This window comes from Lissotriton helveticus, chromosome 7, assembly GCF_964261635.1.
Source record: "Lissotriton helveticus chromosome 7, aLisHel1.1, whole genome shotgun sequence".
Classification (NCBI taxonomy): Eukaryota; Metazoa; Chordata; class Amphibia; order Caudata; family Salamandridae; genus Lissotriton; species Lissotriton helveticus.
The window spans coordinates 1,058,855,896-1,058,883,689 of NC_136068.1; the positions used below are offsets into that span (position 1 = coordinate 1,058,855,896).

A 27,794-nucleotide genomic window follows, 5' to 3' on the forward strand; every position below is an offset into this window, starting at 1 on the left:
AATCAGGGCGGATTTCAATAAACTGTCCTCCAAGATTTCGGATGTCGAGACCACTACTGAGACCCTTGTTACGGACACCTCCACCCTCAAGCAACAAGTGCACCAGTTGGAGGAGGACAATACATTTCTAAAGGCCCGCCTCGAGGACCAAGAAGGGTGCTCGAGGAGGAACAATATTCGCTTAGTTGGTGTGCCAGAGAAAATGGGAGAGCCGGCCCTTGATCTCTTTGTAGAGGACCTGGTAACGACTCATCTTCAGCCTCGGGGGTTATCCAACGTTTTCTCCGTGGAGCGGGCTCAACGGGTCCCGGCTGGCAGACCCAAGCCCGGGGCACCCCCACGCCCGATCCTGGTGAGAATTTTCAACATTTCGAGACAGCGATGCCATTCTACAAGCGGCCAGAAAGGCTCCACCGATTGCCATCGAGAACGCCAACATCACAATCTTCCCGGACTACACCAGTCTCAAAACAACGCAGGGGGTTCCTCGAAGTGAAGAAGGCTCTCCCTGGGCGGGAGATAAAGTACTCTATGCTATTCCCGGCCAGGTTGAGAGTGGAGGATGGAGGAAAGGTGTAGTTCTTTCTCACACCTGACGAGGCGCAGGATTGTCTGGAAGGATGGCGGATGGTGGGGAGACAGAACCGCAATGAATACCGGGACCAACAACAAGACGAGCACTAATGCACTGTGGGACTAACATGAATGAGAATCGCATACAACGGAAACATTGAGGATAGGAGGCCAACACAATGGCTGCGGGACTGACCTAGACTGAGGCCCTACGGAGCTGCACCAGATTTGGTAACTAGGTTTGACCAGAAGTGTTAGGGGATACACTGAGTATAGGATACACATTCTGGGTCACTGTTTGGTACGGGTGGGGGGGTCTTACCGTGAGGGATGGTCTGACCTGACTGCGCTTTAATGACAATTGCAAGACAACTTTGCTGCAGTCTTTCATTTTCTGCTGCCACTCGACTGTGATGTTGGGTCATTGACATTGATGTAGTACAAAGGCTCTGTGGAGGACTGGAGCAACTTTCTCTCGCCTTCACCGTTCAGGACTGGGAATGGGTATTAAGCACTCTGCTTTGTTGGGGTTACGGGCAGTTCTAGTACCGTCAAGCAGGGAGGCAGGGAGGGGGAAAGGGGGAGAAGGGTTTTATTTGCATAATGTTCTAGTTTTTTCAGTTCTAGATTTAGGGAAAAATCTGAAGGCTAATGTACATGATGCTGCTGTGTGGCTGCGCTGCCTCGGCAGCAATCTACAACTATGTGTTATTTATGGCAGGAGAGACGGTATTAGCGTGTTCTGAAATTGGTACTGATGTTCCCGCTATGGCCCCAGTGTCCCCTTTGACAGTGCTTACTTGGAACGTGCATGGTTTGGGGGATAAAATTAAGAGAGGTCTAGTGTTGCAATATCTGAAGCGCTGTGCACCAGCGGTGGTACTGTTACAGGAAACACATTTGGTGGGTTCGGCATGCAGGGCTATGGACCGCTGGGGGTTCAGAATGCTGGTGCACTTGGAGTTCACATCGGGCTCGAGAGGAGTGGGCATTTTGGTTCGTAAACAATTCCCGCTGATTGTACTTCGCACCTGGTCAGATACCCACAGGCGGTTTGCAGCCGTCTCGTGCCAGTGGGAAGGGAAAAGATTGAATATAGTGTCAGTGTATATCCCCCCGCTCTTCATTCTGTAGGTTTCCCAGCGCTCAGCGCCTTCCTATTGGACCTGCCTGACAGAGAACTTCTATTTGCTCTGGCGTTGGAGCCATTGGCGGCCTGGATTCGATGGGACTGCATGATTAAAGGGCTACACTGGACCGCAACGTGGGAGGACCACATCTCCTTATATGCGGATGATATCCTTTTATACTTAACATCACCAAAGCGGTCTATCATGGCGCTCTTAAATATTTGTGAGATTTTCAGACGGGTGTCTGGCTATACTATTAACTGGTCTAAGTCTATCTTATTTGTCCTTCAAGGCCCACCTCCACAACCTCCGGCGGAATGCCCCCTAAGGGTTACAGAGGAGTCCTTTAACCCCTTCGACGCTGATGACGAGCTGGGCTCGTCATGGCGTAGCCTCCTCGCACGCTCATGACGAGCCCAGCTCGTCACGTAACATGCGAATTAGTAATTCTCAGCGTACGGGCGGAATTCCGCCCGCACGCATGCGGTTAAATACTTGGGGGTGTGGGTAACGCCTAATCCTAGTGTCTTCCTCCTTAAAAATGTAGAACCTCCCCTTGAGCAATTCCGTTCCGATGTAAAGCACTGGCATACCCTGCCTTTGACACTTCTGGGTAAAGCGGCCCTTTACAAGATGATGACACTTCCACGACTGTTATATATATTGGAAAACACCCCGTTCCCTGTTCCTGTAAAGTATTTCAAACAAATAGATACCCTAGTATCAGGTCTACTTTGGGGAAATAAGACGGCACGGATGTCACGTGGCAAGTTAATTAGGAGCTGGTATGACGGAGGCATCGCCCTCCCAGATATCCAGTTGTATTATTGGGCTGCCCATTTAAAAATAATAAACCAATGGCTGCATGCATCACAAACAGAACCGCCATTCCAAGCTGACAGATATGAGATTGGGGAGGAAGGAATTTTTTCTGTACTGTATGACAAAAAGGGTACATCGTCCCTCCTCGGCCCAACAGCACACACAGTGGGCATATGGTACGCTGCTCAGACTCGTCTCAAGTGCAAGGACACAATTACTCAAATGACTCCACTATGGACCACACGCAGACTGGGTAAACTCTGCAACAGTAAAGGGTTTAGAGAATGGGACCTGATAGGAATCTCCATGGTAGGCGACCTATGGAAGAGGGGTGCAATCATACCATTTGACCAGCTTCAAACCCAATACGACTTAGCGCCCACTGAAAGATTAAGATATTTGCAGGTCCGCCATGCCCTGCGGTCGGTTATCCCACCAAATACTGATCTGCCTGAATCAACTCAGCTGGAAGACAGGTTACTTACGGCACACATGCATAAAAAAGCGATGTCATTTACGTATCGCAAGCTAGTTAATAATTTACCAGATCACACAATGAAATTAAGGCACAGTTGGTCTGGGGACTTGGGGGAATTTGACGAAGCAGACTGGCAGACAGCGCTATCTTCCCCGAGAGAAGAACATTAGTTACTTACCTGTAAACTGTGGTTCTCCAGTATTGGTGTCTTTCATAGATTCACATGCTTGAATATTCCCCGTCGTCGAAGTGGGAGTCCCACGGTACATAAAATAGTAGTAAAAAATATATATATATATACATATAGAAAATTATATAATTATACATATACATAAGAAATGTAATACATATAAAATATATAACGTAAAGTTAAAAGTACCATAGAACTGAAAAGGCCCATAGAAGCCTTAAAGGGAGAATTCACTTTAGTAACATATCATAGTCATTATAATAGTCCACATTCCAGCCAATCAGGCAACAGCACCCTCTAGAACCTTCTTCTCAGAAGCTCAAGCCCTCAGATTTTCGTAGCACAAAGTGACCAAGAGTGCATGAGGAGAAGAGAGCCTCTAAGGGGAGGAAGGGTGGGTCGCATGTGAATCTATGAAAGATTCAAATACTGGAGAACCACAGTTTACAGGTAAGTAACTAATGTTCTTCTCCAGTATTAGGGGTGTCTTTCATAGATTCACATGCTTGAATAAGAGTAGAAAACAGTAAAGTAGTACATGAGTCATAAAAGGCAGTTCAAAACCAGATAAGTAAAACTATAGTATTAATAATATAGCATACATTGAGACATATGTCAAAAACCTTTTATGAGAGGAGGCGGGACGCAACAGAGGCTCACCTTAATTTAACAGATTTCGTAGTACAGCTTGGCCCACAGCAGCATCCGCGGCGTCCGCTGACTCCAGACAATAGTGCCTCGTAAACGTGGGTCTGCTCGACCACGTTGCAGCTCTGCAGATCTGGCGCAGAGGCACTCCAGAAAAGAGGGCGGTAGATGATGCCACAGCACTTGTCGAGTGTGCTCGCACCGGAGCAGAGAGAGGCTTTCCGGCCCGGCAATGGCAGAAAGAGATGGCAGAAGAAATCCATCTAGTAATGGATTGTTTGGTGACTGGATGTCCTTTGCATATTCGGCCATAGGCCACAAGGAGCTGGTCTAACTTACAAAAAAGGAGCGGTGCGCTGGATGTAGCATTTCAGGCAGCGGTTTAAATCCAAGGAATGCAAAGAACGCTCAGAGGGAGACTGAGGGTTTGGGAAGAAAGTCCTAAGAATGACGGGCTCATTCAGATGGAAATCCGAAGGAACTTTGGGAATAAATTTAGGATTTGTACGCAAAGTAACAGCGTCCTTGGAGAATTGAAGAAATGGAGGTTGAATTGTAAATGCTTGGATATCACTTACTCGTCTTGATGATGTCAGCGCGAGCAGAAGAGCAACCTTCCACATGAGGAATTTTAAGTCAGCTGAATGGATTGGCTCAAAAGGAGGTAGGATGAGCTGATATAAAACCAGATTCAAGCGACACGAAGGCGGAGGACGACGTATAGGCGGATACATTCGAAAGAGGCCTTTCAAGAACTGCCGAATGATCAGAGAGGAATACAAAGATGTGGTGCCATCATGACGAAAGCGGGAAATCGCTGCCACAAAGACTTTAAGAGTGGAATGAGAAAGTCCTGATTTCGCTAGAGATAAGAAAAAAGGCAGGATTTGCTCCGGCTTGGCGTGCATTGGATCAAGAGCTTCCTTGTGACACCAGACACAAAACCGCTTCCATTTCAATTGATATGTTTTAATGGTGGAAGGAGCGCGTGCATGAGCCAGCACGTTCCTGCACTCCTAAGTGATATTCAGACCTGCAAACTCATTGTGTTCAGGTTCCAAGCATGCAGTTGGAGATATGCCGGATCCGGATGGCAAATGCGGCCTTGGTTCATGGTGAGCAGGTGAGGCAGAGGGTGAAGAGGTATCGGATCGCACATGGACAATAGGAGGAGGTCCGTGAACCACGGGCGACGTGGCCACCTGGGCGCAATTAGTATGACATGGCATGGTTGAAGCTTCATCCTGTGCAGCAGGTGCGGAATGAGAGGGAGCGGGGGAAAAGCGTAGACGAATTCGGTCGACCAGTTGATCGAAAACGCATTCCCGCTCGACTCTCTGTGGGGATGCCGACTTGCAAAGCGTAGGCATTTGCGGTTGGTTGGAGTCGCAAACAGATCCAGCTGTGGTTGGCCCCACTGGCGAAAGATGTATTCCAGAATTGGTTGGTGGAGTTCTCATTCGTGATTGTCTGCCAGAGATCTGCTGAGACAGTCGGCGAGGGTGTTGGAGACGCCCGGCACGTGAACTGCTGTCAGGTGAACTTGATGTTGAATTGCCCAATTCCAGATTTCTTGCGCCTGTTTGGAAAGCAGTAGAGACCTCGTACCTCCCTGCTTGTTGAGGTAGTGCATGCTGGTGGTGCTGTCTGTCCGCACCAGCAGCGATTGGCCTTGTATCAGTATCTGGAAAGACTTTAGGGCAAGGAAGATGGCCAAGAGTTCTAGACGATTGATATGCCATGTGCGTTGAGCTGCCGTCCACTTGCCCTTGACCGACATTCCGTCGAGGTGTGCCCCCCAACCCTCCAAGGAAGCATCCGTTGTGAGGGTGATTGTAGGAGCTGTTTCCTGGAAGGGCCGCCCGGCGGCGATATTCGGAAGGTGAGCCCACCATTCCAAAGCTGTTTGAATGCGGGGGGTCAGGTAGAGTTTGTCGTTAAACGACCCCGAAATTTGTTTCCATTGTTTGTCCACCTCCTCCTGTATGACTCTCATGTGAAGTCTGCAGTATGGGATCAGATGTATGCAAGCGGAGGCCATGCCCAGAAAAGATTTCAAGATCCGGACAGAAACTGACTTTTTTGATTTTAGATAAGCGACCATCTTGAGTATGCGAAGTTGTCGCTCCTGGGACACAAACACCTGTGCCAGACGAGAATCGATTAAGGCTCCTAGAAAGATTCTCTGTTGTGAGGAGCGAAGATGAGACTTTTCCTGTTTCACAGAAAGGCCCAAGGTGTGAAAAAGTGACAGACAGAGCTGAGTATGCTGTCTGGCTGTTTGACGTGTCTGTGCTTTTATTAGACAATCGTCCAGATAAGGGTAAAATTTAATGCCTTGCAGGCGAAGGAAAGCTGCGACCGGAGCCATGATCTTCCTGAAGACGCTCGGCGCTGATCGCAGGCCGAAAGGCAACACCTTGAACTGGAAGTGCTTCAATCCGACAGTGAAGCGAAGATATTTTCTGTGTTTGTGATGTATTGGCACATGAAAATATGCATCTTGGAGGTCGATAGTGGAGAGGAACTCTCCGGGATTGAGGTATTGCTAAATTTCCAGTAGGGTCAACATTCAGAAAGTTTGTGGCTTGATGAATTTGTTGAGGGCTCGTAAGTCCAGAATGGGGCGCCATTCTCCCGATTTTTTCTTGATTAAGAAGAAGCGGGAATAAAAGCCCCTTCCCTGTTGTGCTCGAGGGACCACTTCGACAGCCCCTTTTTGTATCATGATCTTGACTTGAGCCAACAGATCTTTTAGATGAGGTGGGGGGGGACCAGAAGGTTGACGGGTGGGTGGAAATTTTGTAAACTTGAGAACATGTCCTTTCGAGATGACATCTAGGACCCAACGATCCGAGGTGATATGAGACCAATTGAAGAAGTTTTGGGAGATTTGACCTCCAATCTTCAGAGTCGGAGAACACTTGTTGGGGAAGTCACTGCTTTTTGGAGGTGTTTCCCCCTCTGTAATTATTTTTCCTCTGATAAGGTCTTGAATCGGTTTGGCGATTGGTAGCTGTATCTTTGCTTGTTGTCGCCATAGGAGCGATATTGGGAGGAGCCACGAAAATTTGAAGAGCCGCCTCTGCCACGTGCTCCTCGAAAAGGCCGTTTCCTGTACTGGAGGCTTCCTAAGGCACGAGTAGTATCTGTGTCCTTTTTAATGGATTCCAGAGCCTCGTCGACATGCTTGCCAAAAAGGGAATCATCATCGTATGGCAAGTCAAGAATTCTCGCCTGCACCTCGGGGCGAAAAGCCGTAGATTTGAGCCAGCCCTGGCGTCGTAAAACAGCGGCTCCAGCAAGTTGTCTGAACCCTGTTGAAGAAATGTCAACAGCGCAATCTATAATCTCTGAAGAGATTTTTTCTCCTTCTTGGACTATCGTCTGGGCCTCAGTTCGGACGGAATCTGCGAGCTGGTCAATCAAAGCTGCGATCTCTGATCACATTTGGCGGTCATATCTTCCAACGATGGCCAGGGAGTTGGCCGCTCTGACCGTTGTGGCAGCCATGGTGGTAAATTTCTTGCCGATAGAGTCCAACCGGCGTCCTTCTTAGGTTAGCGGAGTGGCCGGATTCTTTAAACGTTTCTGGGCAGCCTGCGTTACAAGGGAGTCCGCCTTAGGGTGTGAAACAAGGCATGTTGGAGAGTCTGCAGGCGCCTTGTACTTTTTGTCCAGACGTGGTAACACAGCTGGGATGGAATTTGGTTGTGCCATAAGTTTAAGGCCTTCTTGCCAAATAAAATCAATAATTGGGATGGTATGGGTTTGTTTGAGAGGCTGATCTTTGAAATCATAGAGGAAGCAATCCGTTTGCTGCATCTCTAAGGTTAAATGGAAACGTTTGGCAGCACGCACCATTAAATTATGAAAGCTTCCAATGTCCACCGGCGGGGAAGGCAAAGGCGAAGTCGGTGGCGTAGATAGCGTTTGGGCTCTATAATCATCCCAATCCGCGAGGACGTTATCTACATCCTGATCAGTGTCCTGGTGCACATCCGCATCATCATCTGTATCTGGCTGCAGATGGACCAGCGACTGCGGCGGCTCCGCATGTATGGGTGTTGGCGCCGCAGGTTGAGGAGTTTGTGAAGTAGGCGCAGATGGAGGGAACCTGCGATTATAATCATCTAACATATTCTGCAGGTTGGTCACCAAAGAAGACGGTATTTGAGTCATTCGTTCCTCATGAGGTGCCTCAAAGCGAGCATCATGGACAGGAAAAAGAGCACACCCTTCCTCCTCATACTCTTCATCATCTTCTTGGCACTTTATATTGAGTTCAGATGGACTGGATGCAGGACGAAAAACGTCGTTCACATAGGAACCGTCATCAGAATCGTCTTCTGCAGACTCAAATAATTGCGTTGGAAGAGTTTCAGTCATAGGACTCAAAGGAACTGGGCGTTTGACCACTGAAGCTGTGACCACCGTGAAAGTAGTTGCAGTAGCGAGTGAATGGTGTGTCGTCGACGGTCCCGTCGACGAGGTGGCAGTGGAAACAGATGTAGATGGCAATGGAACCGTCGACGGAGATAATATCTTCTCCTTTGTCTTCATTGACATAGCTTTGGGTGTCGTCGACGGAGTCGTCGACAAAGAGGACGTTGTCGATATGGATATTGCCGTCGACAAGACATTCATCGACAAAGGTGGAATCGTCGGAGTAGACGGGACCGTTGACGAGGATGTCGCCGTCGACAAACTGGTAACCATCGACGAGGGTACAGCCGTCGACGAGGTTTTGGCCGTCGACGAGGTCTTGGCCGTCGATGGTGTTTTGGCTGTCGACGAGGTCTTGGCCGTCGACGAAGTCTTGGCCGTCGACGAAGATGTGGTCGTCGACGAAGAGGTGGCCGTCGATGATGGACGCGTCGACGGGGCCTTCGACGATGAATGCTTCTTAGCCAAGGGCGTCAACGAGGCAGGTTTAATGGCCGTCGACGATATCTTGAGAACTGAGGAAATAGGCCTCACCTCTGGGAGCGTTGACGACGAGGTAGACGTCGTCGTCTTCGTAGACATAGAACATGTTGTCGTCAACGTTGGTATAGCGTCGACGGATTTCGTAGTCGTCGACGGACGCATCGACGGTCCCGTCGACGAGCTGGCGCCCGTTTTAGATGACGAGGGCACAGCTTGGGATTGTGACGCCAGAGAACCAGGTCCCGTAGGCGTGGAGGCTAGCAAATCCCGTGGGGAGACAGTTTTAGAAGAGTCGACGAGCTTCTTTCTCTTCAGGAAAGGAGAAGGCATCTCAGTCTCTGACCCACGTTTGAGAGAGGCTTTAGAATGGAAAGAAGACACGCTTTCCATGTCAGAAACAGGATCTTCGGAAGTCTTCAACTTCTGTAGCCACAGAAGGAGACGGGCCTCTCTATCCTTTAAAGTCTTTGAGGAGAAGGTCCTGCAAAACTTGCAGTTTTTTACTTCATGGTCCGGATAAAGACAGTAAATACACTTACTGTGAGGATCTTCATGAAAAAGGCGAAGCTTTCCACAGGATGAACAAGGTCCAAATAAAGATTTTTTAGTTGTAGACAGCTTGACAGTTGAAATGAGCAAAAGAGGTGAAGAAACTGAGCAGAGCTCAGGGAGACTCCCTTCACACGACGTGTGGTAGAAAATCTGAGGGCTTGAGCTTCTGAGGAGAAGGTTCTAGAGGGTGCTGTTGCTTAATTGGCTGGAATGTGGACTATTATAATGACTATGATATGTTACTAAAGTGAATTCTCCCTTTAAGGCTTCTATGGGCCTTTTCAGTTCTATGGTACTTCTAACTTTACGTTATATATTTTATATGTATTACATTTCTTATGTATATGTGTATATATATATATATATATATATATATATATATATATATATATATATATATATATATATATATATATATATATATATATATATATATATATATATATATATATTTTACTACTATTTTATGTACCATGGGACTCCCACTTCGACGACGGGGAATATTCAAGCATGTGAAGCTATGAAAGACACCCCTAATACTGGAGAAGTGGCCATACCTTCTAGGCTCCGCCTGATACAGTTAAAAATACTCCATCGTGTGTACTACACTAGGACTACTCTGCACACTATAGGAAGCACAACACACCGTTTTTGTCTAAGGGGTTGTTGGGAGGAGGGAACATTCTTCCATACCATATGGCATTGCCCCCGGGTCGCTACATACTGGACCAAGGTCATGAGGACGATGTCGCAGGTAGTGAATGCATCTGTTTTACCTTAACCACGGTGTTGTTTATTAAACGTCTGGTACCCGAACGACCTTACCCACCCTGCTCAGGACTGGATGACATTGGGTATAATGGTTGCCAAACGCAATATCGCCAAATACTGGGGTGCTGAGGAGGTGCCCACGTTGAGAGACTCAGGGATGTGGAATTCCTATAGCCCGACGCCCAGGACATATTGTTTGGGGTCAAGGGCTACAAGTTTTAATGTGTATTTTGTCCTTGGGACAAGTAGGCCCAACCCCCTGCAGCACAAACCCTTTGGCTGCCAGTTTGCAGTACCACACTATGGATCAGGGAAGGGCACTGCCTGTAGTTAAGTTAATATTTCTGTGCATGTGTTAATGCTGTTCAAACTTGTATATATGGTTCATTAATTGAAAGTCTTTATTATTAGGGTGAGCACTCTAAGTACATGTATGTTCTGACTGCACTACTGACAGAGGTTCCTGTATGAAAATGTGTACACACGGTTTCAACATTTAGCAACATGATGCTCACAGAATGCTCTCTGATTTGATGCAAACATTTGCAGAAGCTTGAAAGCAAGATTAATGTTTCTTTGCTTTCAATATAAAATCTTCCTAAAAAAATGAAAGTAGGGAAAAAAACATTTTGCTAAACTACTGTACAATTTCAGGTACCATTTCTTTGCAGCATCATTTAGTAAAATGCGTTAATACATGTTAGTATTTCCCACAAATATTCTTATTGGAAAATTTGTGTAACCAGTTTCAATAAGATTATGGGAAACAAAAATAAACAAGCCTTTGCAAAGCCAGTAGGCCTGACATTGGTGGTCAGCTTTTTAGTTTTGGCAATGCGTGACTTGTTTTGGCATGGCTTTTGTAAAACCTTATTGATGTGAGAGCTGCTGGGCCCTCACCATTATTACAAACATTGGCAAACGCAAAAATTGTTTTTGGTCTCAAAAAAGCACACACTGCCACATTAGTTACTGGCACTGAACAAAACTACTTTGTGTACCGATATGATCCTTGTGAAAGAGCAGAATGCTGTCACTCACACTAAAGCCAGCGATTCAGAGAGCAAACGGTCATGGTTAACGCCAGACCAAATTAGGGGCCCAATTATTAAAGAAAGTCTCACAAGTACACCTTTGATATATGGCTTTCGTGAATTCACAAGAATTTACATTAGTAGGGCAAAAAAATTGTACTTCTACAAAATATTTGTAAACTGCATTTTAGCATGAGCAAATATGCATGTATAGATTTGCTCATGTGAAAACCTGGATGTTTGAAAGTTAATTTTCCCTCCAACTACTTTTTCCCCAACTGTGAAAGAAGGTTTACGCCTGCCACTCTCAGGAGTGCATTTCCAACATTTCTCAGTATGGGAGAGATTAGAGAAGATTTGGTGAAAACCCTTAAAACATGCAAGTTAGTAGGTTTGCACAGACTCAAAAGGGCATTCCAACCCTGGAACTACTGCTTACCACCATTTTCAGTCCCAGTATGTAGATCTGCGGAAACGTGGCAACATAAAATGATTACTAGTATTCAAACACTACTATGGTATATGCCCTGGCTTAATCAGAGAGGCTATATAAGAGCTCTTATATAATTAGATTGCTGCCATAATTTGTGGCAGCACTACATGGCACCAAAGGGACAAGTGGATTTTGTTATAGGACAAGTAGATTTATGAAGCAACCTGCCCCATGGACAAGTGGATATTTTATTAAATTCCACACCCCTGGAGACTGATGCACGGATTTAGATGCGGCCATGATGGCAGAGAGAGTGGTATACCTACACCGGGGTTGTCCCCGAAAATGGGATTAGATTTGGGGTGCCTGGAACGAATACAGGGGGCATCTGTGTGATCCACCAAGGCCGGATGAAGAAAGTGATTCTGAATTTTAGACGGGAGTGGGTGGGGGGCTAGGGAATGTACCAATGGATTTGGGGCAATGTTATTTGAATATTTTACAAATTGTCCTGATGCTGCCTCTTACTTTGAATTGCCTATCAGATGCCTTATTATTGTTCTTAATAAAAAACAATTAAAAATAAATAAATAAATTAAAAAAAATACCATAAAACCAGGAGCCCTAATTGTAATGGTATACGTTGTAAAGGTATAATGCGATGTAATGGAATGTGTTGTAAAGGTAGTTTCTGAAAATGCGATGTAATGGCATGCTATGTAAAAGAATGCCTTGTAAAAGACGTTGCGATGTAAAAACTGCGTTGTAAAGGCATGCATTGTAAATGTATGCGTTGTAACGTCATACATTTGTATATACACACACTGAGGATACCCAGACTCAAACCCCCACCAACCACAGTTGAACTGTCATTTACACAACATACATACAATTCAAATCACATATATCAGTCATCCATAAATATGCCAAAGACAAGGAATCCTTATTTTATAGACAAACTTATTTCAAATGCATATTATACCTGAACCCTGTATCCTGTATTATGTATAAGATTGCTCAATTTATAAATATTAGAATTAATTAGGAATTCTGGTCCTTGTGCCTGGTGTTTTGCTGGTTTTTGACTTAGTTGGCCTGGGATCCTGCTATTCAGGACCCCAGGCTTCCTGCTCTCTCTGTTAAAATGGACTCCATGTACCCTAGGTACATATCTAACTGGATACTGAGTCACCTTATCAGTCCCTGTACAGTATACCTTAGGTATCCAGGGCATAGGTGTACCCAGGGCCTACCAGGGGCTGAAGCATTATGCCACCCCTGGCTGGCCATCTAAAACTGACACAACTGGCTGCATGACAGCTGGGGCAAGGTGGTGTAATCACCCTTTGCTATAGATATTGTATACCTATATCTAACCCTAAAAATGGACACATATCCTCCTATCAGTCACTCCTATGGCAGGCCTTATCAATCCTGAAGGCAGAGTGCTTGGAATTATGTGAGATGGTGCTCTAGCATGAGCTGAGCCTGTCTACAGCTTTCAGAACCAAGTCCTTTAGCTGTTTCCCTGATAACGCTATACCATATACTCTTAAGTGCATTATCAACCTCGCGGTTAAATGCTAACTCTGGTATAACATTATCAAAACATGTCGAGTAAGGTGTCATACGATGTGGAATACTACCCCCTCGCCAATTCTGGCGACGTGGGTAGCATTCCACCCTTCTAGAGGGACACGACATGTATGTAACTGTGTACCCCGGTTAGAGTTAACTCGAGCCTCAGCATCACAAAATGGATGCTGCCACCACAGACACAAGTCTGACCTCCTGCTGCTGGGAGTCCTTCCAGCGAGGGCGGCTTGGACAAAGGGTTTCCTGCCTTGGGAGGTGCTAGCACCACCCCAGACAGGATTTTGTGTATTGGGTAGGAAAGGCCTGAAAGGAATGAGACATTCCTGGGACGCACAAGGTGTCCTGTGCATACACCGGTTCAAACCAGTTGCTGGGGCTTCCCAGGACAAAGGATAGGGGGTGTAACCACCCCCCTTCCTGGTCCCACCCAGGGGAGGGACCTAGTCAGTAGGAGCTGGTCCCATTACAAATTAGATTAATCCTGAACTACTCTACAAGAAGAAACTCAGGACTTCGACGTTCTGCTCCATAGAAGTCTGAAGAAATCTCCCTTGTAGGCAAGGAGTGTCCACCCTGCAACTGCAGGCACCATCAAGCATCCAGCGGCTTCCCTTTGTCGTCTTCCTTCCAGGATCCAGACTTCAGAGCCCGACGAGACCCGGATTCCCAGACCTCTCCGACCTCAACCTACATCTGCAGCGCAGCTGAGATCCGTGGGTGCGACGAGACACGTGGGACCGGCCATCTTGAAAGAAACTGCACTTCGCTTCCAGCACGACTCCCACGGTAAACTCGACCAAGTGCTTTGGGGACTGAGAATCCCCAGCCCCGAGCAGCTCCTGCACCGAAGATCAGCCCACCAGCCTCCACGAGATCTGCGTGGGGCCCTTCTGCTTGTCTGCTGCTCGACGCTTTGTCTGGTCACTTGCCGGCTGGCTAGTGGCCTCCTAGACGATGAACCTTTGAATCTTTGCTGCTGGTCTGGTTGCTCCAGACTGGCCCTTGCTCCCTCCCAAAAGAGGGACACCCCGGACTCTCCTAGTCCGCACCAGACGTCTTTTCCACTCACCGCGTGGGTTGCCTTTGCCAAGCCCTGTTGACTCCAATTCCGGATCCGACACCGCCGACAGCGAGAGCCTGCGTGGGACAGCTCGTGCCTCCATCCTGGTCGTCGAAGACACCTCCTGGTCCACGTGGCTGCAGAGTCAAGCGTCCACTCTTCACCTGATCGCGACGACAGCACCTGGTTCCTTCCTGGTTCCACACCGATCACTGGCTAGTGACTTTGAACACTGTCCCCTCTGCTTTCAGGTCCTCTTCTTCACCGATCCACCCTTGGATCGCACCGGACATCTTCCTCCTGGTCGCCTGCAGCATCTTTTCTTTCAGGCTCCATTGACTTCAACGCGAGAACCCGACACACTTTGGCACCTATGCACCCGCAGCCCGTGGGTGAGGTAACGAGAGCATTTCGGTGCTCAAGGGTAGTCTAACTGTCCTAGTGTCTAGTTCCACAGTCATTTTTGTCATAACTAGTCAGGGTTGTCCGTACTCACCTTTAACTTGAACTGTACTGTCCATAGACGTTGTTACGCATCTCGCGTGTGAGTTCACACTCTGCACACGCGTTCCGTGGGCCTCCTATTACTTACCTAGAGTTAGTGTAACGTAGTCCCATCGATCCTACAGCCTCTGGACAGCTCCATTCTTTTTATCGACTTTCACATTCCACTTACTTAGTATATGGTTTGTCGTGCCACTAGGGCACCATTGTAATTTTGTGCAACTTGTCGTATTTTTCGTAAGAGATTGTCATGTGCTTAGCCCTCTGACCTCATAAAGAGTTCAGAGGTGTCGTTAATAATAAATATACTGTTTATTTTCATAACAACCTGTGTGGTGTCCTTTCATCTGGTATTCAGAGGGTTATATTGTGGTAAAACAGCTGGCTTCACATGCCAAAAGAGTTTAGCCTAAGACTGCTTTGTCCATGCTACCATTAGGATAGCTGGTCTATAAGGTTGACTTACAACCAATCATCATAAGGGTTGTTTGGACTGATACAAGGTGATCACTAGAATTAGTGAGCATCATATATCATGCCAACTTCTCACAACCGCGTCCTTTGCCACACTGGGGCTGAGAAACTTGTGGGGGATTATGACTAGGCAAGTCATAAAAGGAGCGAAATGCGGACTGGGGTTGGCTGGAGGCCATGCAATGGCCCGAGGACCCGGCCATAGTGCTGAGTCTGCCTTGTCTCCGAAGAGACAGGAGCCATCAAAGGGCATGCACATAAGGGAAGCTTGGACATCCCCTGAAAAGCCAGTTGTCCTCATTCAAGAGTGACGCCATAAGGCCACAGAAAAAGAAACTGTTCTGCTTAGCGAGTTGGTCATACCCAGGGCACATCTGATTGTGAACTTAGCTACATCTCTCCCTGCAGCCATAGTTTGGGAGAGTATGGTCTGGGCCTCCTCCGGGACCATAGGTAGCACCTGCACAACCGAATCCCAAAGGGCATGGAAGTAATGGCCCAAAAGAAATGGGGTGTTCACAGACTGCAATGGCAGTCTGACAGAAAAAAACATTTTCTTACCCAAGTGTCGCAGGTAGGGCAAATGTTAAGGTATGTGATTGATAACAATACCCAAATACAAAAAGCTGGAGTCTGAAGTCTTCTTATAGACTGTTTCTTTTTATTGTAGTAAAGATTCACGCAATGCAAATAGTGAACCATTTCCTCTTTTATTTTTCTCAGGTCAGGAAGGCCGGGGCCACTGTAGGGGAAGCATGCCCCTCGAATTGAAGAGCCAAACCCACAGGTAACCATTTCTTCTTATTTTAAGACTAGCTATCTGGGTAATGAGTTTGAGAGGGAGAGCACCACTTATTATCTAATATTCATGTCCCACCACCATGTGTGTCAATTACGTTCTAATAATGTTATTTTTCAACCTAGAACCTAGTTAGGCCTCACTAGGTCCTTATAAATATAGGCATCAACAGAAACTTGGTAAAACAAAAGCCTAAGTCTTGAAAAGGAATTGGTCAATTACTTGCTGGCTTCCAGTTACAGCTGGCGTACTCTTCTATAACACCATAAACTATTTTAACTGGTGATCCCACTATGATCCCAACCCTCACGTTCTCCTGTTAAGTTGTTTCCCCAACCCCAACCAGATGGTCCAGCACGCTGTCGCCCGCCTGGTACTTAGATGGCCCAGAAAGTCTTCTGCCTCTGCTGCACTGGATGCCCTTCACTGGCTGCCCATCCACAAACACATTCTGTTTAAGGTCCTAATCATTACTTTTAGGGCCTTCCACTCACAGGGCCCGATATACCTTCGCAAAAGTTTTGCACAATATCATCCTTCCCGAAATCTTAGGTCCTCTACAGCCAACCTGCTCATTGTTCCCAAGTTTGGGCTCTCTACTAAGGGAGGTAAATCCCTGGCAGTGATTGGCGCTAGGGTGTGGAACAAACTCCCCCATCATCTGCGTCAGATTTCATCTGAACAAGCTTTCAGAAAATCTCTTAAGACCAGGATATAGTCTCTCGGACCCAGCATGCAGAATATTAGTGTGAAGTTCATCACCTCCATGGACAGGACAGCTGTAGACCATCTTTCAGCTGGTCAAGAGTCAAAGCGCCAAGATGCTCCTTGGAGTGATAGTGCGCTATATAAATGTCACATCACATCACATCACTTCCCCAGAAAACGCCCGCATACCTAGGCTAGCCACGCTCCTCCCGAAATGTGGCAGGTGGCTTGAGCTAACGGTGGCCTCCTGGCATTTTCCCATCTTCTGCGCTTGCACCTCCAGCCTCTTTGTCCGTGGAATTCCTCCGAGGGATGGCACCCTGAGTCGCTTGAGTTGCTTCTCCACTTGTTCACACTGTTGGGTCCGTCCTCTCCGAGGGTGAAGCTGTTCCAACAGTGACGTGTAATTCCTATTCTAGAGTCATCTCTACCTCTTAATTGGGTATTTGGGAAGACAAGGGCTCCATCCTCAGAGGTCAGAGTCTCCTTGAAACTTTGTAAGAGCCTTAAGGGGACAGGCTTCCCAGCGTGTCTGTAGAAAAAGCAAAAACGCATCCTGTGATGCGTTAGTAGAGATGAAGGGCCAGGGTATGGGACCACCGCGCCCTTGTCCCCACCACACACCCTCGCCCTAGGATTTCCCCGATTGGGAAAAATGGGAAAACGGGAGAGAGTCAGCGTTCCCTTCCTGCTTGCCCTTTCTATGTCAAACTTCAAATTGGAAGGGCTGCAAAGTCAAAAACCATCTCAGTATTCTGGTAAAGCCAGGTAAGAGTTGATTAGTCAGTATATAGTACAAATGATCTACCTTCAGGTAGTAACAAAGATTCTCAATACTCCTTTTCTATGGTAGGATACACCCTTCCTTTAGGGAACAGTTTTTGACGGATGTAAAAAAAGAGGTCTTTCCTGGCATTTTGTGTCCAGTTGAGACAAGGCAGCTCCAATTCCGACATCTGGAGCATCTATTTGTAATATAAATGGTTTGTTAAAGTCAGGGGAAAGCAGTACAGGAGCAGTGGTATGAGCTGTTTTTAACTTCTGAAATTCTCCAAGGGCGGTTACAGGGAGGTGTTTAATGATAGAGGGAGAAACAATTTTCTTGAGCATATCGGTGAGAGAAGCAGACAATTTAGAGACGGAAGGAATTAACCTTCTATAATACCCCAAGAGGCTTAGAAATGCTCTTAATTCTCTTTTGTTTTTGGGAAGGGTGTTTCAGTTATAGTTTTTATCTTCTCTGTTTGGGGTTCAATAAATACTCCACAAGGACATAACCCAAATATTTGAGATTTTGGTATGCAAATGTTGACATTTTGGCATTAATATGAAGGTGAGCCTGTTGTAGCTCAGACAGGATCAAATGAAGGTGCTTAAGGTGCTCTGACCGTATCTTGCTATAAACAGCTATATTATCCAGATAGGTAGAGGAATACTCCTGGTGTTTTATGAGCAGGGTATTCATAAGTCTTTGGAAGGTGGCGGGGCCCCATGTATGCCGAATGGCAGGACAGTTAGTTGATAAAAACCATCAGATGAAATGAAGAATGTTTTTTCTTGATCGGCAGGATTTAAATGGGCCCGCCAATACCCTTTTTTAATATGAATGGTTAGTATACAGTATGCCTCACCCAGTTTCTCGATCAACTCTCCTATTCTCAGCAAGTTAGAAACCCAATTTACCGCCCTGAAGTCTATACAAAAGCATAGGCTGCCATCAGGTTTCGGGACGAGTGCAATAGGCCCGCACCACTCGCTCTTGGTCAAGGCATTTCAAGCATTTGTGGGACTTCAGCCTGAAGGGCCAGTCTATGTGCTTCAAAGAAACGATAGGGACGTTGTTTGATAACAACTCTCTTGTGTGTTGGTATGGAATACATGGCTAACTGGGCTTTTCCAGGTAAGTCAGAAAATATGTCTGAAAAGTATGTTAATACTGTGAGTAGCTCTTTTCTTTCTTACCCAGAGAGGGCACTGTTGAGGTCAGTCCTACCTAAAGAGTTTTCTGATTTTCCTACAGCTATCACTGTTTGAATAGTCTTGGGGGAGGTCACAACCATTTTTTAAGAGGTTGATGTGATACAATTGTTCTTTTTTCCTCTGATATGTACCTTTTCCTACTTTTTTAGTAATGTCATAGGGATCTTGCTACTCTTTCTTTATTTTTGTGTTGGAAGTAGGTAAATGAACTAGGGCCCAATCTCCAACCGCAAGTTGCCTCCTTCGTTTTCCTTTGTCATAGAAAATCTTTTGTTTCTATTGACGTTTTTCTAATGTTTTCGTGAGCCAGCACTCTCAGCTTCCCTATCTGGGACATTAGCTTCTTACTATAATCTAGAAGGGAACTAGCCTCATCTTCTGCATCTCTTTCCCATGCCTCCTTTGAGTGCACGTGGTTGTTCCCTAAAAAGCAGTTTGAAAGAACAAAACACCTAAGCTACTTTATACTTGACTCCGTAATATAAAAAGAGCAAGGGATAGCAACTGGTCCCAAGTTTTCCCAACCCCAAACAACATCTTCTTTAGAGTTAACTTGAGACTTCCATTATATATCTCAACAAGACCGTCTGTCTGGGGATGGTACACATGTGTAATGTCCAACCACTTGCATACTGGCTTCATTATTTTTGACACAAAAGGTGTGCCCTAATCTGTAAGGATTTGCTGGGGATATCCCATGTGTAAAGACACCTCTACAGGGTGGTGAGCAATGACTTTACAAGAGATAGTAGCTCTTAAGGGAAATGGCTTCAGGATATCATGTAGCATAGTCAACTATGATTAACATGTACTGTAAACCTTTTGTGGAGCGCAGTAAAGGCTCTATTAAAGTCATCCCTATTCCAGCAAAGGGTTTCTCTATAATCGGTAAGGGTTGTAGGGGCATTTTGAGAGGTTGGTACGGTTTTTCCTTTTACATGTGGCACATTCATGGCAATATTGCATGGTTTGAACATATATTCCAGGCCAAAAAGAATCCTGCAAAATGGCTTGAACTTGATACTCAAGGGGGACTAACAATTGGGAGTGTCCCCAGATTTAGCAAGGCGATAGAGGATGCATGCAAATGGGGTTAGGGGAATCCTGATTAACTTTGGCGTTCTGCCAATCATTCAAGAGAGACTATCATTCAGCTAAGCAACTCTAAACCGCTTGTCTAACACCAATGGTTTAGGTGTAAGTACAGTATTGTTGACAGGAGGATTTACCTTGATTCTTTGGATTTGAGACTGGTTCACGTGTGTCAGATTTCCAAGTAATAAGTTGATAAAATAAGGGCTATCTGTTCCAAGAATTATTTTTTCAGGTAAACAAGGAAGAACCCCAACTTCAACTGAGCTTTCTTGCCCTGAAGCCTTAGTAAGGGTTAATTGTGCTATGGCATAGATTTTAGTGTCTCAATGTACACAACGTATCCCCACTTTTTTATTTGGGACAATTTGAGAGGGATGTACCAACTCACTTTTAACCACTGACTGTCGGCACCCTGGGGCTAGTGAAGTGGGGACTGGTATACCATTACATTTTAAACTCACATAATATTGAGGCCCTATTTCTTGGGCATAACGGATAGATCGGCGTACATTGCTGATATCCATTGGCTCTTCTTCTACCTTCTCCTTTCTCTTTTTACAGAACCAGGCTATATGCCCCCACCCCCCACATTCGTAGCACTGGAGTCCTGGATTTACAATGGGCTCTGGTTTCCCAAATGACATATTTGGAGGTGCCGTGGAAGTCTTGTTCTGTTTTCTTTCAAATGTGTGATTGGTAGATGGTAAACGGTTTAGCTGCCTTCTCAAAGACTAGGGGACATCCTCGAGATTGAGCAAACGCAAATGTAGTAGCCATTTCTACTGAATGTACTAATGTTAATCCTGCATGCTGTCTTAGCCACTTCTGAGTTTGGAATCATAATGCTTCCAGATATTGCTCAGGGTACATTTCTTTCATAATTTCCTCCTTGGTGGGTTCTAGGAGTTTTAGTCACTGATCTGCAGCATCTGTCATTTGTTAAAAGAATGTATTTGGGGTATCTCCTCGTGCCTCTTTTTCTTTTCAAAATTTTAGCCTGTGGGTCTCGATATCTACACATAGACGGTCCATGATGACTTTCTTGACTTCAGCACAGGTTGATGTGCCATACCTGTTAGCAATTGGGTATGCGTTTTGTGCTTCCCCAGTTAATAAGGTGGCCAAATAGAAGAGCCATCTATCCTGTAGCCAGGTACTGGCTCAAGCAGCCTCTTTGAAATTATGAAAGAAAATCACTGGATCTTCTCCAGATAAATATTTCTGTAGGGGAACCATAGCACCCAGCATAGCAGGTCCCAGCACTTGACCCATTGCTGCAACCATTTGGGTTTGACCTGCCTTCATTTTGGTCATGAGGACCCATTCCAGCTTGTGCTGACCCTCCCGGAGTAGATGCACAATGTTTTCCATCTTCTATCAAGTGGCCTAATGCCCACATTATCCGCCACTTGATGAGTTTGTGAAGGAGAGCACCACTTTGTATCCAATATGCATGTCCCACCACCATGTGTGTCAATTACATTCTAATAATGTTATTTTTCAACCTAGTTATGCATTACTAGGTCCTGATAAATATAGGCATCAACAGAAACTCAGAAAAACAAAAGCTTAAGTCATGAAAAAGAATTGCTCAATTACTCGCTGGCTTCCACTTACAGCTGGCGTACTCTTATAAACAGCATAAACTGTTTAAACTGGTGACCTCTCTAGGCTCCCAGCCCTTGCGCTCTCTCTATTAGTCATTTCACAAACCCCGCTTCTCCCCAGTAAACACCTAGGGGCAGATGTATCAAGATATCATTTTGCGATTCTCAAATAGCGATTCATAAGGAATCGCTATTTGAGAAGTGCAAAATGGTATGTATGTAGAAATTCGCTATTTTTTAGCGATTTCTTAACATTCCTTAATTGCGATTAGCAAATTGATAATCGCAATAAAGGAATAATTTCCCATTCATTTCTATGGGCCAGGAGGCCCATAGGAATGAATGTGAAATTATTCTCAATTTGCGATTAGCAATTTGCTAATCGCAAATTGAGAATAATTTCAAGGGTGCAAGGGTGTCTTAAGTACACCCTGCTGCACCCCTGAATGTGACATGTGTGCGCATATGGCGCACATACATGCCCTAAGGGCATGTATGAGCGTCATATGGCACCTTTAGAATTTTAAAAAAGTGCATTTTGAAAAGAATTCGGCAATTACCAACAACTACAAGTTAGTGGTAATTTGCGAATTCTTAGTCAAAAATCGCAACACTGAAATGCTTCATACATTTCAAATAAGAAATCGCAATTTGCCATTTCTTAAAAGCCTCGCAATGTTAAGGAATCGCTAAATTTGCGATTCCTTAATATTGCGAGGCTTTTTGCATGATACATTCCAAAAGCCGTTGTTTTGGTCGCAAACGCTGCTATTTTCCGAATCGCAGCGTTTGCGACAAAAAAAACGGATGATACATCTGCCCCCTACCTACCTGGGCTAGCAGTGCTCCTCCAGGTATGTGGCGGGGGGTTCATGGTAATGGTTACCTCCTGGTGTTTTTCCATCTTCAGCACTTGTTTCTCCGGCCTCTGTCTCCATGCAGTTCCTCCAAGGGATGTTGTCTTGCATCGCTTGAACTGCTTCTCTGCTTGTTCCCGCTGTCGGGTCCGTCCTCTCCACAAATGGGGCTTTTTTGATGGTGACGTGTAATTCCTGTTGCGGAGTCGTTTCTCCCTCTTCATTGAGTAGCTGTGAAGAAAGGGCTCCATCTTCAGAGGCCATAGGCCATGCCCAACTTCTCCCGGGAAGGTAGTAGGAGCCTTAAAGGGACAGGCATCCCAGTTAGACTGTGGAAAAAGTAAAAACGCATCCAGTGATGCATTAGTCCAGGGTAGGGGCTAGGGTCTGGAACCCCTATGCCTTCATCACTGTCACACCAATGTGTCCAGCCTTTTGGATTCCCTATCCAGTGTGGAGGTAGAAAATGTACCAGGATTTACTCAGGATGTGGAGGTTTGGACTACCAAACTCTCTGGGATTGTGTGAGGAAAGAGGGGTCACCTGGGATGGGGCACTGGTAGCGGGTAATTGTCCTGTCCTCAGTGGGGTTTGGACCATGCCCCTAGCAGGACATCCATAGGGGTGTCATTAAATGGGAGTAGCAGTTCTGAAGGGGTGAGCCCGGTTAAAGCACCTCTGTCAGGACGTTAATATGTACAGCTACAGAGGGCAACTGAAGGTCAAGGACCTGGGTCACCCTCTCACCACCATAGCAAATGTCGCACCCTACTCTGTAATCACAATAGGAGGAGCCCAGTCCACTGTCATCCGCCAATTCCTCACACCAGTCCATATTTGGGTCCAGGGTCCGATATTCTTCAGGGTTCAGTGGCCCCGATCAATCTTCCCCAAGTCCTAGCCCATAATAGTAGTTCTCAGGCTCCAGCCTGGGGGGAAAAGCTCCAGTGGGTGCCGGAGTCTGCGTTGGAGGGTGCCCCTCCAACTCTGTGTCGGAGTCAGAGATCAGAATGGGGACAGTCCTGCTGGAGCGCGTTGGGAGCATCAACAATGGGACCAGCATCAGGGAAATTCGAGAAAGCACCACTTATGCTGGTCTGGCTCCATCTGTGGATCTAAAAGGCCCAACTGGTGCAGAGGGAGGACCCGTTGGCAGTGAACCAGTAGGGGTTTGCTTTGAAATCAGAGATTGGTGAGCAGGGAGTGGCTGCACTGTTAACAGGTAACTTTCACACGAAGAGCTGCTAAATTTCAAAACCCTATACCATTATCCTCTGAAAAAAATGTCCATCTTACCCCTAGCTCTCAAAGTATTAAGGCCTTAGCTGTCGAGTTACCAATGCTAGGAAATACCAGTTGCAGGATTGTAGGGATTGGATTGAATTGGCAGTAAAGAATGCTAGACCTTAATACCAGCTCACAAGACATTTAGCTACAATTAATTATCAATAATCTGTACAAATCAGCAAGTTCATCTAAGTAAGGGAGGCCACCTGTTTCAGATACTGACCTCTTTGTTAAAGTTAACGCTTAGAAGTTGAGTCTTTGGATCTCTCACAATAATAGGCTGCTGTAGGTTAAAGCGACTTTCTTCATCAACGTGGTCCGTCCACTTAGAATAAGTATTCTCACTGTACTTTTGCAGCAACACCATCATTTCTTCATATTTGTTGAATACCAGTTTAGCCTCATCACCAGACATGACACTAATTAAAGTGACAGAACACAAAAAAGCCTATCAGAAAACATCTCTAATCCCTGTCAGCTAGGAGTTTACAAATTTAAAATCGAGTTTAGCGTTTTATGCATTATTATATATCCATACATGCACAAATCTAATAATTTCCAGGTCTTCACATGTGAGGTTAGTACATTGCAGTCATAGTGAGAGAACATTTACATTGTTATGTTGTTACATCAGGGGTACTATACTCCACATGTAAGGTGATAAGCATCAATTTTAACACACACAGGTATAGGGGATATGTAACATAAGTAGGAGAAGTTCAGTATGTCTGAAATTACAGCTGGGTTTCCTCCCAGCACCTGAGATCCACTTCAAGATTGATAATTGGGAGTTATACCCTGTCAAACTTATATATTCTGTTCTGGACAGTCACTGGTATCTTTCGTATTGTATAAATAAACAATGTCTTCACCCACCATTGGTTAATGTTAAGGCTCCTCGTTGCTTTCACATCTGTTCTAGGGCTACCCTGGCTGCCAAGATGAAATGCGAGAATATTTTTCCAATAGTGATGGTCAGGGGGTATATAGTATTTTACCCTGTGTCCCACAGCAAGAGAGCTAAATGGACGGAGTAGCAGCAAAATACCAGTATGGAATCCATCTTCTTTCAGGTTCCATTATGTGACACAATAGGAAGCCTGCAGAATGTACAAAGGCCTGCTGGCCTGTAAATGAATTTTGTTGTGCTCTTGATGTAATCCAAGGGCTTGAGAAATAACAGTCAGAAATGTATGCGACAAACTTCTGCTATGTTAGTCAGTCAATCACTTTATTCGATCTAAAAAACACATAGATCATAAAAGTACAGAGAAATATCAAAAGACATAATTTAGCAAAATGTCATATAAATATCTTAAAAGAAATAACATTTAAACATGTTAAAAGACATTAAATTACAATCAACATAGACGGCATAGGATCTATTATTCCTGATTACTGGTGTAATCTCCTAGATTTCAATGAGAGACAAAGACAGGACGCTACACACTTGCAAACAAAATGGTCAGGCTACATTTGTAGGAAATACAATCATGGGTGGCACTGCTCGAATTTATATTTCTGCATAAGGGGTAGAATAAAAGTTTTGTGGTAATTCTCATAAAATATACAGAAAAAAATAAACTGTGAGTTTGATTGAGGATACACTCCGTCACATGGACAGGCTGGCAAGGATTGAGGGGAAAAGGTTCCTACAGTATAACCCATCTAACAGGAGAGGTCTTCCAGTTACTATGCCGGGGTTTGCTACACTTGATCGAGTTCGTGCTGTACCAGAGGGGTCCTATTGAAGCTTCTCCTTTTCCATATATCTATGGATTTGCTATTGCTCGAGTTTGCATTTTACTACAAGCAGAATTCTCCTGTACTGAGTCTTCTTTATTAGTCCTTTTTGACCTGGAGTGTGTACCAACGCCTCTTCTACTACTTTCCATCAAGAGCAATAAGTGATACGGTGATGACGATTCATTTACTTTATTGGTCATCATTTTCATTTCGTTGAATTTACCTTATTCGGTTTCCACAACGACTAGGCATTAAGTAATTAGAGCCCTGACGGAACAAAACGCGTTGGCTGTTTGAAGTTCTTGGTAAACATTACCGAAATAAAGAGTATAATTTGGACTAAAAGAACGTTTGTTGGATTTCATTGAGTGCGCCTTCCTAAGAACATAACAGGGAATAATGTTTAAAGGAAACCATACTCATCCAATCGATGACCGGGATTTGTAACAAAAGTCAAGTAGGAGTTTGACTGTAAAATGCAGGTTAAAATGACCATAAGGAGGCTCCAAGTAGTAAAACTGTACTATAAGTTTATTCCAGTAAAAAAGTGATCCCATCCATCCAGCAGCCAATGTCAGATGCAACTGACAGGAATCTGCAGTAGCATCACCACACCAGGTTCTATCACCATGGTGCACCTTTAAACATAAGCAAGGTGACTACAGTGATAACTAAATATAAGAAACAAGTAAATGCACAATATTACGCACCTTCCTCCTATATACAAGACTAAGAAGCATTTGCAATGCAATAGGTCTCGCATTAATTAAGTTTGAGCTATTGGCATTGCTAAATATTGCAACACCAATTGCAACAAAAGTCTATAAATTGTAGGCCAAAAAATGTGTATTTATTTTTGTAGCAATGGTGGCATGCTGCGCTTTAGATGAATATGTTTAAAAGTAAAGTGCGCCATACTGCAATTGCTACAAAAGTTAATTGTGGATGCGTTAACAATTGATGTGTGCACTGATGGCTAGTGGTGTGTGTGCCTGTAGAAATTGTGCACTGATGGCTGGTGGTGTGTGTGCCTGGTGGAAGTGTGCACTGCCGGTTGGTAGTGTGTGTGCCTGGTGGAAGCGTGCACTGACGGCTGGCGGTGTGTGTGCCTGGTGGAAGCGTGCACTGATGGCTGGTGGCGTGTGTGCCTGGTGGAAGCGTGCACTGACGGCTGGTGGTGTGTGCCTGGTGGAAGCATGCACTGACGGCTGGTGGTGTGTGCCTGGTGGAAGCGTGCACTGACGGCTGGTGGTATTTGTGCCCAGTGAAAGCGTGCACCGATGGGTGGTGGTGTTTGTGCCTGGTGAAAGTGTGCACTGATGGTGTGGTTGTGTGTGTGGTTGTGTGGTTCGGTGCGGTTGTGTGTGTGTGTGGTTGTGTGTGTGTGGTTGTGTGTTTGGTTGTGTGTGTGTGCTTGTGGTTGTGTGTGTGTGGTTGTGTGTGGTTTTGGTTGTGTGTGTGTGGTTGTGTATGTGTGGTTGTGTGTGTGGTTGTGTGGTTGTGTGTGTGTTTGTGGTTATGTGGTTGTGGTTGTGTGGATGTGTGGTTGTGTGTGTTGTGTTTGTGGTTGGTTGTGTGTGTGGTTGTGTGGTTGTGTGTGGTTGTGTGTATGTGTGGTTGTGTGTTGGTGCTCTGAGCTCTGTATGTTACTCAGCCCCCTGTCCAATAGGGACTAAATACAGTTATCGGCAAGAGGAGAGGGCGGCCGTGTGTTTGCACATCAATATGTGACGTCAGCCAGTGGGCTGGCATTAGTTTGTTACAGCATGTGGGCGTGGCAGCCTGCATTAGAGAAACGGCCTCCGGACGCACCCATTCGAGTCCAAGAATGGGCTCATTCTAAGTGCAGTGTGATGCTCAATTGCAGTGGATCCCTAATCTCATAGTGGCATAATGTCTAAGGCATCTTTAGGTATTAGAAGCGTACAAATTTTAAAAGTGACATGGTTAAAATGTTCAGAATGTTATGTATATATTATCCCAATAATCAACATATGTCGGTCACACAATGGTAACGTGTTTATAGTGACAAGCAGAAACAAGTGGGTCGGGCAGACGAGTGCAGTGGGGGGCAGAAGAGCCTTTCAAGGAATGCAGAGACTGCAGGGGGCACACAATGTAAAAAAAGACCTGTGAAGTACTCTGGTGTGGCTGTATGTGCCCGGGACTGTCTCAGCCCGGGCTGACACACATGACGGGGGGCGTGGAGGGTTGGGGGTGGAGGAAATAAAGCCCACTGTGTTTAAAAGTGCCTAAAGGCAGGGAGGGCAGGGCTAGAGGTGGCTTGTTCCAGCAGTCGAATGGATGCCAAAGTGAACAAACAGCCACATGGATGAGAGCAGGAGAGAGGGAGGGAGGGCAGGAGGAAAACAGAGGGGGGAGAAGTAAATGAGGGAACTAGTTGACAAAGAGGCACTCTGATAAAGTGATTTAACGCAAAGGAAAAAGTAGCACCTGAAAGATTTGCAGTGGGAGGACACAAGTAGTGCGTCCATGCTCCAGGGGATGGACAAACATTCAA

General features: G+C 45.6%; 1 protein-coding gene across 3 annotated transcripts in view; it reads right to left on the reverse strand.

Moving 5' to 3' along the window:
• The window catches only part of DNAH17 (dynein axonemal heavy chain 17), a 12,633,448-nt gene that overhangs the window by 10,601,911 nt on the left and 2,003,743 nt on the right, over nt 1-27,794 (reverse strand). For all 3 annotated transcript variants that reach the window (XM_078653923.1, XM_078653924.1, XM_078653922.1), the window contains exon 13: nt 23,751-23,946. In XM_078653923.1, coding sequence (XP_078510049.1) covers nt 23,751-23,946 — 196 coding nt within the window. The remainder of the gene's footprint in view (nt 1-23,750; nt 23,947-27,794) is intronic.